The 20,511-nt window shown below is 41.0% G+C and overlaps 1 protein-coding gene and 1 long non-coding RNA gene across 4 annotated transcripts in view; one reads left to right on the top strand and one right to left on the bottom strand.

The window, feature by feature from the left end:
- COL18A1 (collagen type XVIII alpha 1 chain) overlaps positions 1-20,511 on the bottom strand; it is a 195,023-nt gene that overhangs the window by 84,494 nt on the left and 90,018 nt on the right. The window contains exon 1 of one of the 3 annotated variants that reach the window (XM_087714608.1): positions 17,377-19,173. The exons of 1 other annotated variant lie outside the window; for it this stretch is intronic. In XM_087714608.1, coding sequence (XP_087570734.1) covers positions 17,377-18,952 — 1,576 coding nt within the window. In that variant the 5' untranslated portion in view covers positions 18,953-19,173. Of the gene's footprint in view, positions 1-17,376; positions 19,174-20,511 lie in introns of those variants that run through there. One more of the 3 variants, XM_087714614.1, reaches the window with a different exon arrangement.
- Positions 17,632-20,511, top strand: part of LOC148049491 (uncharacterized) — a 51,978-nt gene continuing 49,098 nt past the window's right edge. The window contains exon 1 of the long non-coding RNA XR_015696523.1: positions 17,632-17,757. This is a non-coding gene — a long non-coding RNA (uncharacterized LOC148049491). The remainder of the gene's footprint in view (positions 17,758-20,511) is intronic.

Genomic DNA, 20,511 nt, shown 5'->3' with positions numbered 1-20,511 from the left:
GCCCAATAAACTGTATATGGGTCTGTGACAAAGGCAACATGTGGCTGTTTGAACAACCAGAGAGGTATGAGAATGCTGATGTGTGCATTTCCAGTTAAAGGAAGTACAACTAATCATATATATTTTTCTGCAGTGGTTCCATCTTTTCCTCATTAAAGATCCTTGTAAAATTCCAGAATGAAAGACTCATCCACAGCAGCCTTTATGTTGCCTTGGAGTCAGAAGGGGATCTCAGTTGTACACCCTACGTTCGCCCTGCATCTTTATCAGGCATGTATAGCAAAGATCATGAATGTTGATATATGTACATGCAATTCAACATGCCAGATTGCATAAGCCACAATTGGCAGCTTTCCTCCACACAACCTGTCCCTCATTTTCACCCCACAAATAGGCCACTAACAGGAGATCTAGGCAGAATAATACACTGTTCACAGGTGGGTTATTTTGAAAAAGAAACAATAGCTTTTGAACTTTCACTGTTAGGATTTTTATTTTTGCATTGACTTATCAACCATATTCTGATAATTGTCCTGCTGCAAGTAGAATCACAGAGAGGGAAAATTATGTCACAATTTCTGCACATGTGACTCTCGTGTTTGGAGTGTGTGTTGTGCCTTTTAGCCAGCAAACGGTCCTCTTTGTGTCCTTTAATACTCAGTGCATGTCAACATCAAGCACCATTCTCTCCCAATTTTCTCTTTGGGAGACACAACTTCCCAAAATAGTTTGTGTCACTGACACGAGAAAGTCAAAATTGTGTTGGACCTTGCTCTTTAGCCCAGTTGGAATATTCATTTGCCATCTCTAGTTGCTCTTTGAACTCTTTTCCTGGCTAAGGGTTTTGGGAAGGGAAGATTTCCATGCATACAACTTGAACAGGTGAAGGCCAAGTTCTACAGGCTCCGGAGGGAACATGGTGGGCTGTCACTTCTTCTCATTCCTCACCCAGTTTAGGTAGCTGAAAGTAGTCATGGCTTACTTTTCACAACCAGTTGCCTACCTAATGTACTCCGGCAATGTGCTATTTGGTTATAGAACTCCCTGAAAAGTGGATTTTGAACTCCCTGAAAAGTGGATTTTGGTCCTTGAGAACCTTTCACAGCTGAAATATCTTTCAAAAGATTTTACAGCCATGACAACACACAGGAGATATGTGTGCGCGCGCGCACACACACACACACACACACACACACACACACACACACACATAGCTATACTACAAATCCACTTAAATTGCACAATCTCCATAGGAAAACTCTGATTGGTTTATACATTGCTGATTGCTCACTTCATGCTTGGAGTGCACTGGCTAGTATCTGGAATTCAACAGAGCTTCTTTGTGCCTGTGCTGAAAAGTACAGGAACTAAAGCTGGCAGTATAGATTCTTGTTTATGTAGGTAAAATCTAGCTGTGTACTTTGATATGAACTCCATAAAGCATGTGCTAGAGCCCAAAAAAATGTCATGTGGACCATTCCTTCTGCCACTCATCTTCCCAGGCACTTCCTCATGTGTGCCTGGGAATGCTGTGGGGCACCCTATCCCCTAAGACACATGGCCAATGGGCTCTCTGACCAGGGATGACAACTGCTGCTTCCTGCTTGAGGTCATATATTTCTCCATGGTTCCTCCTTAGCCCTACCATGACTACCATGTATGGTCAGGTTAGATGCACCAAGTTGTGACCAGTGGTGGAGAGGCATCCTTGTGCAAGTAGTGGAGTATATACAGTGTACTGCAATTTGTGCAGGGTTTCCTTCTCTGCTGCTATTGGTCCCATGGTCCCATCAGGAAACATGTATGTGGAAATGTCACCGATTCCAGCAAGAGTGGCCAATGCCAGGGTCATTATTATTCATTCCTTTTACATATCACAATAGTCACGGTGATTAGGGCTGTGGTGTTCCTGGGTAGGCTGATGGGTTACACAATACTTTGACATTGCCCTGGAGTAGCATATTGCACAGGAATTGCAATATGCTGAACAGTGGGAGTGATGTTATTCTAGCTAGATCTGTTCCTATCTATGCAACCTGCTATGTTCCTTTGAGAGCCAATAACTGTGGACTGGGAAGGAACATTAAGCAAACCCAGCCACAAAATAATTGTTCAACATTCCATTTATAATCTTACACAGATTTATGCAGGAATCGGCTACAATGAATAGAAATGAATGTCCATTTGAGCAAGTAGGCCTACTTAATATTAAGCATGGAAAACATTGAAAGGGTTGATTATGATTATACTGAACCCACACCCACACTACTGCTCCCTTACTATCCTCTCCTAATAAATTCCATTCCTCTACTCCCTGGGAAAGCTGCTTCAATGGGCGTTCCATGCTTCCCAATATAATTGGACATTTTTATTTTGGAAAATGAAATATTTATGAAGAACATCAAGTTTCTCACGAGACAAGCTGGTCACTTCTTACCCAGTAATAATTCATTTAGCAACACCAGCAGAACACTGGGATATTTATATGTTGACCCCACACAATAAATTATTATGCTTCTGTCATAATTCTTCCTCTCTTCTCAATCACCCATACAGCTGCTGAGACTTTTTCTCCATCATACATGTTAGGAAAACAAGCTAGAGCCAACTGATGCAAACAAACATCTCTATTTTAAAAAATTAAATTCTAAATAATATAATAATTATTATGCCTAATGCATTGCATGTATTTTAGACATGATTTAAAACATCCTTTCAAAATAAAACTATTACAAAACCTGACACAATTACAAGGTGAAAACTATCCTGGACTAGGTGGGAAAGAAACCAAAAATATAAATCAAAATGTCTCTCAAATTGAAAACCCAGAATTGATTACTGTGCTAAATCATTTGGCAGAGAAAAATTAAGAACCAAATAAGTAACCCTAATTTACGGTGATGCTAAAATTCAGTATCAGAATCAAAAGAAACAAGAGTACTTGAGGAATAAAAGTGTGATGCCTTTTCTCAAGTACATTACTGCATGAATAAGAATATGTTTTCCACAACTTAAAGAATTGAGAAGTTGGGTTAATATTCTTACACATAGAGTAATTAAATCAAATCAAAGGTTTTTATGAAAAGTTTAATTTGGCAATTACAGTGTTTCTCAACAGGGTTAGATATGGCCTTTTTTATACAAAAAAGGTTGTTTTAAAAAAAGATCATGATTTAATTATAATTACATAATTATATCTGCTCATATTCTGAAGAGAACTGCTAACATTAAAAAAAAAAGATTCTAACTACATAAAACAGGGTTATGATCTTTGCCTTTTAGTTAAGAAACAAATTTTCTCTCTAGCAATGCCATCTTTTACAGAACAGCCCTGTACCTTTTTGAGAGAAATATTAACTATATCATCTAAAGTCAATGACTCATTAACTAATCAACAGACCCAATCCTGTGTACATTTTCATTTTAGTGCATCCACAAGCTTTACAATCTGCAAAAGACATTCATCTAACAAACACCAAAAACGCTTGGCCAGTAAAACCCAGCCATGAGGTAAGTGTTTAGATAAAAGCTGGCAAAGTTTGGAAATCTTAGGTGTCAACTAAAAGCATTCTGTTCCCCCTGAAATTAAGATAGTGAACACTGAACCAGTTTTTCCCTTTTAAATGAACAAACAAGTCCTAATTCTTTCAAGTCCATAAAGTGTTGCCATTTGGCCTTTGCAAATGTTATGTTTGGATGCATAGGATACTCAAAACTAAAAAGAAAAGCTGCTTTTAAGAAAGATAAAATTTGCAGTCCACAATCTTTCACTCCCACGCAAGTACCGCAAACGAAGGCTGTGAGACCTACAGCCCACAGGAAAAGAGCTAAGGGACACCCTACATTGCTCCAGGACTGCCTCCCCTTTGACCCCAGATCAGGGTCTGCACTGTGAACAAAGATAACCCTTGTTAGTTATGAGTCACCCATCACCGCCAGGCAGATTAATGGCTCCTAAAAGATGAGCAATCAAAAGAGATCGCCAGATGTTTGTTCCCTTTTATATACCCCCCCACCCCAAAATAGAATTCCCAAAGTAGCAAGCTATCTTCCTAATAATGCCTGCCAGTATTCAGCTACCATACAGACAAGCAAAGGTCAACTCACATGACCGCCTTGACCTTTAGACTGTGTGAGAACATCGGAGAGCTAATTTCTCTGTCCCAGTTGTCCAAGTCTCCCCTGGGTAGCAAACAGGGACCCCACCCCCAACTGTAAAGCCTGTGGAGCTCCTTTAAATTCAACTTGACTTGTGTGTACCATAAAACCTCCTGTTATACATATTAATGCAAACTAATACATCGTATAGAAATTTAAAACATCAGCCAAATAAGCAAAGTAAAGTAAATTAGATAACATAAAAGGAGTGAAATCACAACATACGAAGAATCAAGAACAAATTCTCTTGGCATCTAAAGGTATAAGCGTCAGCCCCAAAATGGCTCTTGCTCCAACTCTGTATTTGATAAAGTGGGTTGTGGTCCATGAAGTTGTATGATGTAATTAATGTGTTAGCCTTTCTGATGTCACTAAATTTTTCCTTATTTTAAAAAAGAACACTATCTTGGTGATCTCTCTCCAAACTTTAATGTCCTTTATGTTGTCCCAAGATGTAATTTGTGAGTTGTACACTTCTGAGTCACTTCCATACAGTAATCCTTCATCGTTGCTCAGGGCTGGTGGAAGGGCATAGTCCAAATCATCTGGAGGGCAGAAGGTTGCCTAACTCCATCTTACAAGTATCCAGGCTATTTACTATTCCCACACATGGAGAGGTATATGAAGATATGCAATTTAATTTCTAATTACAGTTTATGAAAGAAGTACAATCGTTCAGGTGGTTCCTTCTAGCTCTATTCCACAGCTTTGAGGCCTAGATTGAAAATTAATAAAAATTTCCAGGAAGTTAGGAATTAAGAATCTTTAAATAGCTTTGAGAATCCAAGAGTCGCAAGACCAAAATAACTCGCTCTTCCTTATTCTGTTCCAGCCTTAGGAACCCAATCCATGCTTGGATGATTTCTCAAGGCTTTGGGAAGCCCTACTAATTCCAGGGCAATCGAGCATGATGAGAAAATCCTTGCTGAGGGAAGCCAAGTAACCAACAGAGCTTTTACTCGGGATGTCTCCAGTTCAGTGCAATGTCTCTAGAATCAGATTCCATTTATGTACAAGTGGGAAATCCATGGCCCACTTGTAACACTTGGGTACTGCTCCTTGGCTTTGAAGGCTTCAGGATACAGATGTATCATAGAGACATGGTGACACAGTGATTAGAATGCAGGATTGCAGCTAACTACTGCTCACTCCAGGAGGTCAATCCCGACTGGCTAAAAGATTGACTCATCCTTTCATCCTTCTGAGGTCGGTAAAATGAGAACCCAGATTGTTGGGGGCAAGAGGCTGGCTCTGTGAACCATTTAGAGAGGGTTGTAAAGCACTGTGAAATAGTATATAAATCTAAGTCCTATTGCTATTGCTATCATCACAACTGGGATCAGAATTCCCATTGCTAAGTAAGGCAGTTAAGTGACTTGCGCCTGATTTTATGATACTTTTTGCCACAATTTTTAAGAGGATCAGGCCGTTGTTAGGCATATCCAGTTTACCCCCATTGATTTTACATGTTGGAAGCTGGCTGGGAAGGTTGCAAATAGCAGTCACATGACCCCAGGACGCTGCAACCTACCTTTGTAACACATGCTGGTTGCCAAGCGCTTGGATTTTGATCAGGTGGCAGTGGAGATGCTATGACAAAATTAAGTGCAAGGACCAGTCGTAAGTCATTTTTTTCAGTGCTGTTGCATTGATGACTAAAGAAATGGTTGTAAGTCGAGGATTATATGTACCTATTCTTTTTCTCTGCTGACCTGCTGGTAGGAAAAGGATGGCTGTTCTTACATTGTTTTCAGCAGATCCAAAGAACCAATATTGATAAACAATTTGGAGGGTAAGGAGGCAGCTTTCACCCCAGCTCACTGATTCTCCCAGTGGAACTGAGTTGCCCTTTCCCCCCAATAACTGCAGTGGTCTTCAGTAGGAATGGTGGGGAAGAACAAACTTTAACTCCATTCTTCCTCTACATGGAAGGGTTTGGGGTATGTGCTGTTGATGGAATAATGAGTTTCCTCTCTTTTCCTGTCATTAAATTACATCTTGAGCAGAATAAATGGATGGAAGGAAACTTGACTTCCTGGTGAGCCCAAAACAGCTGTGTATATAATTGCATGGATTCTGGACAGTTTGCAGATATGCTTCATAAAAGGAATTTATTTGCAAGGCTGTTGCCTTTAGCAGATATAGGCAACATGTCATCCATTAGTACAGATTCTCAGAGATGTTTAGTTTGTCACCCTGTTCAGATTTTATTGCCACCCTCCACCCCTTTTTTATTTCTTCTTAGTCTTTACTATCATCTCGTTTACAAGAGTGGATCTGGGCCCAAAATAAATTCCGCAGTACTGTACTCCATAGTGGTGGTGGTGGTGGTGGTGATAGTTGCAACTCAGTGTTCTACGTAGTGCTGCCTGTGAGATGGCAAGACCGGGGGAATTAAAGAAGGTGGTAGAGGACCATCCTTACCAGTTTGTCTTATGGTAACTTTGCATGAGCCATGGTGGTGCAGTGGTTAGAGTGCAGTAGTTCAGGCTACTTCTGCTGCCTGCAGGCTGCCTGCAATTTGGCAGTTTGAATCTCACCAGGCTCAAGGTTGACACAGCCTTCCATCCTTCCGAGGTGGGTAAAATGAGGACCCAGATTGTTGGGGAAAATAGGCTGACTCCGTAAACCCCTTGAGAGCGCTGTAAAGCACTATGAAGCGGTATATAAGTCTAAGTGCTATTGCTATTGTCTGGTTGACCTGGACACACCTCCTTATACTTTCAAATTTTCAGATATACTCCTAGCCAAAACATTCCACCCCCCCAGACTACAGAAATTTAATAACTATATCTTGTGTACCGTAAGTTCGTGTTTTGTATTCTTAATGCGGGTAAATATGTATAACATTGGAAGTTCTTCCTATAAATCTGTTCAAGAGATTTCTGCTCACTGCAACTACCACAATTATCCATCTTTTTTTTTTATTTCCTACACAAGCCTGCAACACATGGTTCTGTAAACCTAAATACAGTATATTCCTTTGGCTGAGAAAGGACAGCCTACCCAAGTCACTCAGAAAGTTTCTGTGGCTGAGGACAGACTTGAACCTGAGCCTCTGCAGTGCCAGTCCTTAAGTTCTTCATCACTTTGGCTCGTCAAATAATCACTTCTTATATCAAGAAGAAATATTTCAAATTAACCAAACTAAAGACCAATGCTAATATTTTTTGGGCAGGGGAAGGGTGTCTATCTCATTATTGACTCCTAGCAACTGCCTGGACTAGTCCCTGAAGTTTTCTTTCCAAGGCTTTTCAGAAGTGGTTTGCCATTGCCTCCTTGCTAGGGATGAGAGAGAATGACTGGCACAAGGTCCCCCATCTGGTTTCATGTTTAAAGTGGAACTAGAACTCACACTCTCCTAGTTTCTAGTCTGATGCCTTAGCCTCTAAACCAAACTGACTTCAAAGCTAACATACAGCATGTAATATGGGGAAATGCAACAATAAACAATTGGATAACACAATTATATTATATGCACATAGTTGACGTAAACAAAGTTATTGCAGTTAAGCAGTGATGGGATTCAAACATTTTTACTACTGGTTCTATGGGCGTGACTTGGTGGGCATGGCTTGGTGGGCGTGGCAGGGTAAGGATACTATAAAATCTCCATTCCCTCCCCACTCCAGGGGAAGGTTACTGCAAAATCCCCATTTCTTCTGGATCAGCTGGGACTCGGGCAGCAGAGAATAGATGTGGGTGGGGCCAGTCAGAGGTGGCATTTACTGGTTCTCCAAACTACTCAAAGTTTCTGCTACCAGTTCTCCAGAACTGGTCAGAACCTGCTGAATACCACCTCTGCAGTTAAGGCAATCCTATCTTCAATAAGGGCAGCCAGATTCTGTCAAGGGTCCATCTTATTTGCATGAAAGGCATGGCATTTTCTCATGAGGACCTTGGCAACCGAGACGGTGTATGGATTGCTGTTATTTTTACAGAATTAGCCACTGAACAAATGGTGCAGAATAGAATGGCTTCATTTGTTAAGACCCCTGAAGTATCTGCAGTTACAATGGCAGGAGGTAGAAAGAGGAGAACAAGAACACTGGATTCATCAGACAATCACGTTGCTCTTCGTGAAACAGATTGCACAAACTGGAGTCACGTCCAGACTTGACCAAGGCTTTTTCATAGCACTGTTGACTACAATAGTGTATTATGTTATATCCTCCAGACAGCTGTAAAAATTACAAAGCATGAATGCCAGCAAGTTTGAAGCATGATGCAAATGCTTTGTCCTGATTGGTGCCACAAAAAGAAGGAAAAAGAGGGGAAATGCCAGATGTTCTAAACTATTAAAGTAAGGAAACTCCTGATAGGAAGAAAGGCATCTATTTGTGCTTATGCATTAGGGGGCGGGGAACACTATATTGAATGGATATCCTTGGACACGGCAGTCCTGTATTACACCTGGATTTGGTATCTATCTAAATTCCAGTATAACTGAGTCTTCTAAAACATTCTGTGCAAATCTAGCTTTTCAAGAGAAGAATGTTGGCTGTGGATTCATATCTCAAAAGGCAGAGAGAAGAGCTTTGCTGCTTAATTCTTTTGGTTGCAGTTGCAGCACAGTGTTAATTTATTTTATTTTTTTACATCTTTTTATCCTACTTTTATAAGTAACTCAAGGTGGAGAACATAGCTACTATTCTTCCTTCCTTCTATTTTCCACATAACAATAACCCTGGTGAGGTAGGCTGGGCTGAGAGAGATAGAGAGACTAGCCCAAAGTCATCCAGATGGCTTTCATGCTCAAGCGGGATTAGCACTCATAGTCTCCTACTGTGAGTTCCTACAATCCTACTATCTGGCTCCTATTGTCCAACTGACAACTGAAGAGGTCCAGGGGGTTAACTACCAGGTGAGCAGATATATCTAATGGAGACTAAATGCAAATATTACAAGGGGAGGAAAAACTGCTCCACCAAACTGGGGACAATATTATATGTACTGGTTCAAAATATGTAGTACCTGCAGCCCAACTGGTCCCTCAGTCCCAGGCAGGTATAAGGATGCCAATACTGAAAAGGCAGACAAAGGAGCCACATTCCCACATGAATTATGTTTCAAATTAATAATAGTTCCAATAGGTTGCTTTGGCAAGTAATACTACAAGTCAAATGGGGTATTGGTGTACTATCAGTGGCTCAGAGTGAACAAAATTTCTCTTGTGGTTCATAGATGTCCTATTAGCCACTACAAATGAGCTGAACGCTTCCTCTTTAGTTCCTAAGGCATCATCTCCCAAGGCTTTTCAACACAAAGATGACTCAAACCTTGGAAACTGGCAACAACTAGCTTAATGTGTTTCAGATAATAAATTACTAACTAATAAAAAAAGTTATGGGATGAAGAGCAATTAAACCCCCACACAATTTGAAACATTTTATATGAAGAGGAAAGAAAGTAGTTTGCAAGAGGCCTGTTTCTGGAATCAGAAAGTGACTAAAGGAGAGGGAGCATTTGTCGATGCGGATTTATTTCTCAAGAAAAGAGAAGAAAGAAAGAAAGAAAGAAAGAAAGAAAGAAAGAGAGAGAGAGAGAGAGAGAGAGAGAAAGAAAGAAAGAAAGAAAGAAAGAAAGAAAGAAAGAAAGAAAGAAAGAAAGAAAGAAAGAAAGAAAGGGAGTGGGGTAGAAAGAGAGAAATAGAAACAAACAAACAAACTACTGTCTAATGTGCAGGAAAATGGCAAATATTTCAGTCACAGAAGTGATTACATTGAAAAATTAAAGAACAGTAGGTAATAATATTAGGTTTTATGAACTACTTATGAATTTACCCTGGCATTGGAAACTGAGATAACTGCTATCTTGGGGTTCTTTTATATTTATTTATGTTTTATTGTTTATGGTTTTAAAAAACTATGATTATAGTTTTGTTATTTTGTCTGTATGTTGCCCAGAGTTATTTTTTGCAAGATGGGGAGCTTTATAAATGTGTTAATTAAAAAATGGAACCTTACACACACAGACACACAGACACAGACACAGACACACACACACACACACACATACACATGGAGGGAGGGGATATTCAAGACTTGAATTAAAGAAAAACAGGTTTTAGATTATCTCAACCTGATTCCCTGTCTTTATATTGTTTGGACATATTAATGCTGAGTTTGACTTAAGAGGAATCATGCCAACAGTGCTACCACCATTCAAACGTATGGAAAGCTTGAAGCCTGCTTATTCAGCTAATACTTTTTAGATAACTTGGTTATCTTTGGAATATTTTGTATTACAGTTCCCAGAACTCCTGACTATTGGGCAGGCTAGAAGAGACTTTCAAGAGATGTAGTCTAAAACCTGGAGAAGAGACCAAGATGTCTATTCCTGACATAGCCTCTAAGCCTCTAAGCACAATTGACACTATTTTTCTGTCCATGCAACATACCACAAAGTGTTGTAGCTACTACTGATGCTGAGGAATAAGGTGCAATGGCTCTTTTATTTTTCCAATATGATGAATTTTTTTTATCTACTTGTGCCCCATTTCATAAACATGTCAGTCCCATGAACTAAAATGAACCTAAACCCACAAAGCACATTTTGACCCTAGCCCACAACCTGTGGAAGTTAATGATCCACAAACGAATCAACAAAAAGAAAATATTTTGTCACAAGGCAGCAAGTCAAAAAAGAGTGGAGTAACTGTCAATGAAATGATTTTCAATTCTACCCAAACTTTTATTCTGCATAGTATCTAATTTATTCTGCACAGTACCTAAAAAGGAAAAAAAACCTTCCAAAAGCTAATACAGTGCTGGAAAATATAGGAGTTTTAATGCATGAAAGCAAAAATCACTGTAACTGAACAATAAATATTGTATTTATTAAAAGCTGGAAAGAGAGCTGCATTGCATTCCCCGAGGCCACTCTTGACACTTTTAAACCAGAAGAGGCAACCAAGGTTTTGCCTGCTGTGATCTCAGAACAGCTATTTCCATCTTGGCAACCTCCAGATGTTTTGGGACTGAAACTTCAGAAATCTCATGGCAGTCCACACGCATGTCTCATATGCATGGGACCAGATCATGAAATCCTGAGCTTCAGTGATCCTGAGTATGAGCCTCTTCTCAGCCACGAAAAACAGGACTGCTATATTCCAGCCATTTCTCTCTAAGCTTTGAAAGGCTATGTAGAAGAAGCCAGAGAGAAACAGAGGGGTGCCTCGGCATATGGGACCAGGCCTCTCCACTCCACTATTTGTCAAGGGAAAGGAAGAGGTGGAAAAATTCAACTCCCTTTTTCTGAAGATGAGACCCAAGGAAGCTCAGATGCCCCCACCCCTTCCACATTGTTCTTTTGGCATTTGGACTTCTGCCTTTCCTGTAAATATATTTCCCAGCCTGGAATAATAATGCCAGGAACCGCCCTTCTCTTACCTGGAGGGAAGGCATTTAAAACCACCTTGAAAAGGAGGTGGTGCATTCATAACCTCCTGAGGGAAAAGGTTCTTGGGCATAAATAACATTGCCAGGAGGTGCTTTTCTCAACAGAGAGTGGCCCAAGCCCTTAAAACAAGTTTCACCACCATCAGAACATTTTTTTAAAGAGCCCAGCCAGGAAAACAATAGCTCTTATAGACAAGATGCCTGTGATTAAAATAGATTTATCTTTCCCATCTAGGAAAAAATAAGGATGATCTAACAAGAAAACAACATTGTAAAGAGTGTATTTTTTTCAACAATACTGTATTTTAAATGATCTATTTATATCAATGTAGGAAAATGATATAATAGTGTTAATAATGCGATATTATAATTAAAGGAAAAGAAAAAAGAGCCCTGGAAAATTATGAGGACAAACAAAAGGTCTCCCAAAAAATTGAGCCACAAATGTCTTCCTGTACTTGGCAGATAAATATAGAGAACTGCGTAACTGCTAGTAATCTCTGGCCTGGAAGACACACTTGAAACAATCATAGAAAGCATAGAAAGAAGAGCAAGAAGAAAGAGCAGACAAAGCAGGAGATGGAAATTATCTCTTGCACTCATAATACAAAAATAAAGCAACAAATTAGGCATTAGAAACTTCCAATATACCCAGACCTTTATTGATGGGTGTGTCCTGCAGACATGTAGAGTAAACAATTGCCTAGACATTTAAGCTAGGTTCTCTGTGATGTTTGAATTGTCTCAAAAGATTGCACGATACTTTGATTAAAAAGGACAGTTAGCCATTATTTTTTCATTCCTAATTGCTTTTTCTGCACCTTCTATTCAATCATATCTGATCTTTGGTGACTGCCTGGACCAGTCCCTGCTTGCTTTCTTAGCAAGTTTCTTCACAAAGGGTTTGCCATCGCCTCCTTCCTAGGGTTGAGAGGGAGTGACTGGCACAAGGTCCCCCACGTGGCTTTGTGCCTAAGACAGGACAAGAATTCAATCTCCTGGTTTCTAACCTGATGCCTTAACTACACCAAACTCATACTCCATAATTGCTAGTTGTAACCTAATTCACACACACAGCATCCATTTCTAGCAAGTCCATTAAGTTTATAATATCTGTCTTTACCCACACTGCAATTTTTTTCCTGATTCTTCTCTGTCCTCTGGAGTTTGTAACTTCTTATTTGATGAAGAGTTTGCATATGTTTGTGTCCTGTTTTGATGGGATCTATTAAATGGTAATAGGGATTATAATCATAAAAACCTAGAATTGGAAAGGACCTTAGAGTGTTTTTCAGTCCAGCTCCTGCCCAGTTCAGGAATCACCATAACCTTCGGGACAAATGGCTGCCAGGCTCTTCTTGAAAACCTCCAGTGATAGAGCACCCACTACTTCAGGAGGCAGATTGCTCCAATGATTTGGGAAACAGTCACAGTCAGACAATTCCTCCTGAGTTCTAGTTTGGATCTCTCGTTGAAGTGCTTCCACCTACATATACTTTTCTCCCCCCTCAGGAGAATAAATCTTTTTCCTCTTCTCTGTGACATTCCTCCATGCACAGGAAGACTGTTCTCATGCTCCCCTTAGCCTTCTCTTCTTTAAGCTAAACATCCCAAGTTCCTTTAAGTGCATTTCCTAGGATTCCACCTCCAAGCCTTTCACTGTCTTTGTTGTTGCTCTCTGCGCTCTTGCCAGACCAATCTGAGACACCACAGATGAATTTAACACCCAAATAAATCCCCAATGATCTAATCAGCAATACAATCAGAATATGGCAGATGAAGGTCTTACCCAAAGGCCTTGGCTTTTCAAGCGAAGCGTGGCCACAGATAAAAATGAGAAATTTGAAGTGAAATTATCTCTAAGGCAGATTTCCTATCAGTTTGGCTGCTTCCTCTGAGGGCAATACACAAATCACTGTGACAGGCAAGAGTAAAATATAGTTGTTCATACACATCCTTCATCATCAGCCAACCTTCAGTGTGCAGTTCTTGATAAAACAGCTTATTTTAAGTAAATAATGGTTATGGTCTTGATTTAATTACAAGGCTAATGTGTGTGTGTGTGTGTGTGTGTGTGTGTGTGTGTGTGTGTGTGTGTGTGTGTGTGGTTTTATAGGAATTTGGAGTAACTCAGAAGGGTTACAGAACATTATTCTTGATAACGACCTTGCTCAACCACACAACTGTTGAATTAAAATGTATTCATTTAAATAGAGGTAATTTAAAATGACTCTTTTCTGAGTTTGAAACTTAATTCATATGTCATACTAACGTGCAAACTATGGTTTCCAAACCACAGTGACTAGATTCATATAATACACTGTTACAAACTGTATTACAGGTTAGTGTAGGATTGGAATCAGTGGTGGGTTTCAAAATTTTTAGAACCTCTTCTGTAGGTGTGGCCTGCTTTGTGAGAGTGGCTTGCCGGCCATGTGACTAGATGGGAATGGCTTGCCAGCCATGTGACCATGTGGGAGCAGCTTGCTAGCCATGTGACTGGGTGGGCGTGGCCAACTTGTAAAATGTGGTGAAACTCACTTAACAACGCTCTTGCTTAGCAACCAAAATGTTGGCTCAGAAACTCTGGCATTTGAAGCACGCAAGTCTTAAAGTTGTCAAGTTACAAGATCCTTGCACCCCTAACCCTTTAGAAAAAAACCCAGGGGTGTTTAAACTTGACAGCTTTAAGACTTGTGGAATTCAACTCCCAGAATTCCTCCTCCAGTCATGTTGGCTCAGGAACTCTGGCATTGAAGTGTGCAAGTCTTAAAGTTGTCAAGTTACAAGATCCTTGCACCTCTAACCCTTTAGAAAAAAAAAACCCAGGGATGTTCAAACTTGACAGCTTTAAGACTTTAAGGTTTAGATAGGACTCTTAAAGGCGGGCGGGGCGATTGGTGAGCCAGCCAATCAATGAACGGTGGGCGGGGCAAGCATGGTGCGAACAGGCGGGGAGAGGGAGTTGGAACTGGTTCTAAATGGCATGGTAGATTTGTGGAACCTCTTCTATAGAAGAGGTTAGAACTGGCAGGAACCCACCCCTGATTGGAATCTACCCTCTATCTGTTCTAAGTTTAAGGGGCCGTGTCATCTGGCTTCACTATGACCTGGAGGAAAAGGATCAAACAAATTTGATGAGGTTAAACCACTCTGGATTTAGTTAGTACTTAAACGGGAAAATGATCCCTTAAATTCTATTAAAGTTTATATCACTAGGAAGTCCCTGAATTAGACAAGTATGTACACATGCACATGTAGAAATGTGCTTCATTTCTTCTACATTTCTTCTAAACTAAGTTCCTTAGTTTAGAAAGTGTATTATTTTTGCTTCAAATTATTTTTAAACTTGAAGGGGGGGGGCAAACAACCCATCTTTTTTCATACAAGAGTGAAGACTGTAACAAGCATCACTCTCATCTTATTGTCCAGGCAATTAAACTTTCTTGAGAAATCTCAAGCAAGCCACAATGGTAACAGCCACCCCTTTTTTTGCCCCCAGAGTTTGCTAATCAGTGACAAGAGTTTCTCTTTTTCAGAGAACTGAAAGCACTTTTTCAAAGAAGAATGTTTGATCATAGTGTGTGTAGTCATCTATCTTTCATCTCTGATAAACAGGTCTTGCCATTGTTTCAATAACTTGCAAAACTCCCTTTGATGAGTGGGCCAAAAAAAACATATATCTATCAATATCAGGGGAAGGGGAAGCTATCTCAAACTTTTCTACCTCCAAAAGAGTGGTTTTAAACATGGATGCCCCGTATATAATTAGGATGAATAGCTGTCATTGTACAGGTTTAGGAGGGATAGATTTATCAGTAAGAAAAAACTGTTGAAGCCAACCAGCAGCTATTGTAACATCCTGTGACCAGAGATTCTATATCCTAAATTACATGTTGCATGAAATATTTCTTTTTGTCTGTCCTCAATCTACTGCCAAGCAAATGTTCTGGATGACCCCCAAGTTCTAAATCTATGAGAGAGTGTGGAATAGTCTTTGCCAGCAGAAATCTGAGATATCACAGGCACACCAAGAAATATTCTTGTCTTGTACGAACTTGTTTTCTGAAACTTACAGCTTCTGCACATGGTGAAAAGAAACTCCAAGATATAGGAAATGTGGAAACACCCAGGGCCAGATGACTAGGAAAAGAAGGGTTTTAGGAAATATTTACCTGTTTAATAGGGAGCATTTTTTGAAATTCTAAACTACAGTTTGGATTGGAATACTGTTTCAGTAGTGATTCTAACAAAGATAAATAGAAAAGCATTATGCTACAACTGAAAATGCGTACAAAAATAAAAGAATTGTTCCATATGTGTTATTCTAAAAATTGCATTGCACTGTTGTTGCAATTGTAATTTTTAATAACACTATTATTTTAAAAAAATAAAATTACATTACACTGGTTGTCTGTTAGAATTCCTGCATCCATGCTTTTTTCTTCCTCAAGAGAGGAAGACACACAATCAACTATCTTTCCAACCCTATAAGATTGCCTTATCACAGTGTTTTTCAACCACTGTGCCGTGGCACACTAGTGTGCCGTGACATAGTGTAAGGTGTGCCGTGGGAAAAACACCTTATATATAGTCAATATAGGCACAGAGTGAAATTTTTTTAACATTTTCTAATGGTGGTGTGCCACGTGACTTTTTTTCATGAAAAAAGTGTGCCTTTGCACAAAAATGTTGAAAAACACTGCCTTATCATATTGCTTCTTGCAAAGCATTTTAAAAGAACAGTCTTTCTGCTTATCATCACATATGTTCTTCCATGACTATATTCTTACGATAAGAAGGCGCCTCTGTGCAAAGCAATAGAGGAAAAATCCTGTCAATGGCAGTCCACTGTTTCCTGACTCACTTTGATCAAATCAGAGGAGGGACATAAGCTCTTCCTCTATGTTCATATCCAAAGTATCACAAACCCTAATTCTTAGCATGCTGCCCCCCCTTATCTCTTTTTCAGTATAAGTTCATTTCTCACTTGAAGCCCCAAGATTACATCTAGAACCTTTGAATACTTTGGAGGCAAAACTGTCTGAGGTGTACAAAACAACAGCATGCATTAAGCCAACACAGTATTTCTCAATCTTGGCACCTGAGATGTATGGACTTCAGTTCCCAGAATTCCTCAGCCAGCACAGCTATCGAATTCACACATCTCAAAGTTGCTGAGGTAAACAAAATCAATGAATGAAACATGTGGTCTCTCCTGTGAGTTAGTCTTGCTTTGCGGTTACTCTGCAGAATCAAGGTTGTAGATAATAGTTTTGGCCTTAACCATGACAAAGAAAATTATGGCTCTTCCTAGCCTTGCCAAATACTGCCCCCTTCTTTGCCCGGTGCCCCCTTTACTACTGGTGGTAATTTTCTCCTGGTTAACAGGCAATCCATCATTATTACAGAAGAATGCAGTCTTTCCCAACCTTTATGCCCTCTCTCTTGTGGACTTCCAAACCCCAGAGTTCTCAGCAATGGCAATGTTGGCCAGGAATTTGGGGAACTAACGTTTATACATCAGAAGAGCACCCCAATTTGGAAAACCTGACATAGTAAGAAGTTCACATTAAAACAATGCTGGCTGTGGCACCATAAAGCCTGTACATCATCTCTCTTCTGGTTAGCAGCACTAACTCTCTTCTCAAGAAGAGAGGAATGGTGGCTATCTCTATTTTCTCCTTCTTTTCTGACCTTTTGCCTGTGTCCATGTAGAGGGAGTGGCTCTTTTTTTTCATATTGGGATCTATTACAAAATGAGCTTACCTGGCAATGGGAAAGAATGGAAAAGAGATGATTAGCCTTGACTTATTACCTGCTGAAACATTTACAAATACACATGAATATGGACCATCCTCCTCTGGGAGAGATTCACAGGATATTGGAAGGTGCCCCTCTTTCCACTGAGTCCAACACAGATCTTTCAGAGCCTCACAAAATCCCCGGCAGGGCGGTGGGGTGAGCGGGAGAGAAGCATTGCACCCAGGTACCAGTAGCAAGCAGAGAAACCACTCCAAGTAGCGGTGACACCGAGATTTAAGAAGCCCCTCCCACTCATGCAAAGCAGCCCAAACTTCCTCCTCACTGCTGTGGTGCAAATAATTCGGCACTCGGAAATGCTTCGTGCCCAGGTGGTTGCAATACGACAACTTGGTCGGTAAGGGCAAGCACCGGCCAGCCGATGGAGACAATCCAGGTAAGAAGGAAGGAAGCCCTGAACTGCTATTGCTACGTTGCACAGCGTAGGTTAGTAGAAACTCAAGAGAGTCAGAGTTATTGGCAGGGGGGAAATCCATAATGTTAGCTGCACTGGACTTAGAAACCGAATCTCTAGAACGGTTTGTTTTTGCACCAGCTACTCCTATCCCAAAATGTTTAAAGAAGGGGTGGCTTTTAAAGCTGAGGTGTGCTCCGCTGCCTTTGGAGACAGGCTGGCTGGGATTTGTAACATAAGGCAGCACCCAGCTGTCTAAAGTACCCACCACCTTGGACGGCATTCCTGCATGCAAGCTGCTGTTGCTGCCACTGCTGCTGGTGGTGCTGCTGTTAGCCTGGGACTCTTGCAATTTCAAAGCTTTTGCAGTGGCTAAAATCCCTTGTTTTTTTGAGAAAGTGCCCCAGGTTGCCCTTGTTGATGGGGGAGTGAAAGCAACTTCTTGCCCTGCTTCTGGAGATTCTTGAAAAGCCAACAGGGTGCCCCTGAAATGACCATCAGGTGAAAATGAGAAAGAGGCACTACCTTGCCGTGGCTTCCCAGGTTTCTTCGGGAAGGCGTGTGTCTTGTTCCACAGAAGAGCCAAGTCTTTGCTCCACAGACGAGCAAGCTTCGTTGCCCCCTCTGGCTTCTTCGTTTTCAGGGATGTCTGTATGTCACCCGTTAAGTTAGCCGTAACGTTCTGGATGCTCTCTGGTTCTGTAACAGGGGCAGGTGATGCGCTGGTCCCAGTTGTGGCAAGTACCTCGGTCCTCTCCGTCCTGTTGGTTGTCCTTTCATCCAAAAGCTGAACCAAATTCTGAATGCCTTCAGCCACGCTGAGGATCTCCACTCCCACTCCTGTAATATTTCTTTCTCTGCCTTTTTCCTGAGTGGCAGATGCTGCTGCAGGGACTGGCACGGTTGAAGTAAAGTCTGGTTGTTTCAGGGTAAATATGGTCCCCGCTTTCCCCCTGGGCTCAGGATCAGTAGTATTTTCAAAGGAAGCATTTGGGCTTGCGGTAGCTGCAGGTGTGGAAAGGTCCTGCCTCGTCTCATCTTCAGCCTTGGCAGCTTTTGTGGGAGACAGTGTGGTTTCTTCTGAACCTTTCCAAAACCAATTCCTCCAGCCCTGGGCATTGGCTAAGCAGCAGAGGAGCACCAGCAGAAGCCAAGCACCGACTATTACTCGAGCCATTCAAAGGTTGCTATGGGGAAGTGCGCTGCAGTGAGTGGTGAATGAGAGAATTCACATTGATCTGTCCTCTGGAGTTGTGGGGTTAGGAAGCATGCTGCTCTCAGCCAGGCAAGATATACAGTAAAAGGATGGGAGGTGTGGCTAACCAAGCCCTCCCCTCCAGCCTGTTTCCTATTAAACCAACACTTTTCAAACACAGCCTGGGAAGGCTTTTAACAGAAGGAATATACAAACGGATCTTAAATTGAATCCTTCCATTTTATTTACTATATCCAAGCAGTTAGAAAAGCATGCCTGGAAGCTAGCAATTTCATAATTTCAGCAGCGTGCTGCTTCCTCTCCTCCACCCAAACCTTAGAGAATATTTGGGCACATTAAGCTCCTCCCTGCCCTGAACTGATATGAAAACAAAAGGTAGAGCTTCTCTTCTCCCCCCACCCACTTTTCTAGCTGCTTACATCTTCTTTCTCCAGCCATTAACTTGGGAGCAGCACAGATGCTTATCTCCAGAGAAATCCCATCTAAGGGAGAATAGAAGCATCCCCAAAACCTGCAGAGGATGAAATATGTTCTGACTCATTCAAGAAAGCATTTGTTACTCAATAGAGTACTACCCAGAGAGATCCTGCTCAGGATCGTGGATGTGATCCAGCCAAAGCAACTAGTTTTCAGTGCATTTTTTAAAAGTTTGTTCTGAGCTGAGCCTGACTCCTGATGACTATTATAGCAATCTAAGCCAGGGGTGGGAAACTATGACAACTTTACAACCTGTGGACTTCCATTCCCAGAATTCCTGGGTCAGCCATGCTGTTGCCGCAGGAAATCTGGGATTGGGAGTCCATAGATCATAAAGTTGCCATAGTTGCTCACCTCCTGATCCTTTCAATGTATTTAATAACAGTATGACAGTCATTTGCCATGCCCCTTTTCTGGAGCATTTTTCAACTTTCTAGTGTCACTTACTATCACAAGCTCTCTCTCTTTTTTTAATTCTACCAAATTAGACTGACCCAGACTCAAAAGAGCCGCAAAAGAATCAGACTCTGGACAGGTGTTTTTTAAATATCTCTACATAAAGGCTGGGAGAGGTTTTATTTTGAAAAAGCCAAGATACTTTTCAACTTTCCAGTGTGGTTTAGAGCACGCAAAACAAGTTTAAATCTCCATTGAAATGACTAGGATTGAACAGAAATCTACTCAGGCAATATGCTTAGTTTTCTAAATAAGCAGGGGTCTGATCTTCTGCCATTGTGAATTATTAGTAGTATCTGGAGTAGACTGACCCTTACAAGTACCCAGAGAGTGGTGAATATCAACATCCTATATGATCGTGATGGTGAACCTGTGGCACCCGGAGCCATATCTGTCAGCACAAAGCTATCAGCTCTAGCGTACATACGTGCACTGGCCAGCTGATTTTAGGCCTTCGGAGAGCCGGGTGAGGCCATTTTCACCCTCCCCAGGCTTCAGGAAAGCCTCTGGAGCCTGTGGAGGGCAAAAACAGCCTTCCCCGTACCAACTGGAAGTTTGGGGGAAAAAACTTCTGGTTGGCCTGTTGG

The sequence above is a fragment of the Thamnophis sirtalis genome, unplaced genomic scaffold (genome assembly GCF_051295495.1).
Source record: "Thamnophis sirtalis isolate CommonGarterSnake01/CBP01778 unplaced genomic scaffold, rThaSir2_p1.2 scaffold_1, whole genome shotgun sequence".
In the NCBI taxonomy this organism is placed as follows: Eukaryota; Metazoa; Chordata; class Lepidosauria; order Squamata; family Natricidae; genus Thamnophis; species Thamnophis sirtalis.
Note: the sequence above shows the minus strand (reverse complement) of the source record. Positions and strands in the feature narration are given on the sequence as shown.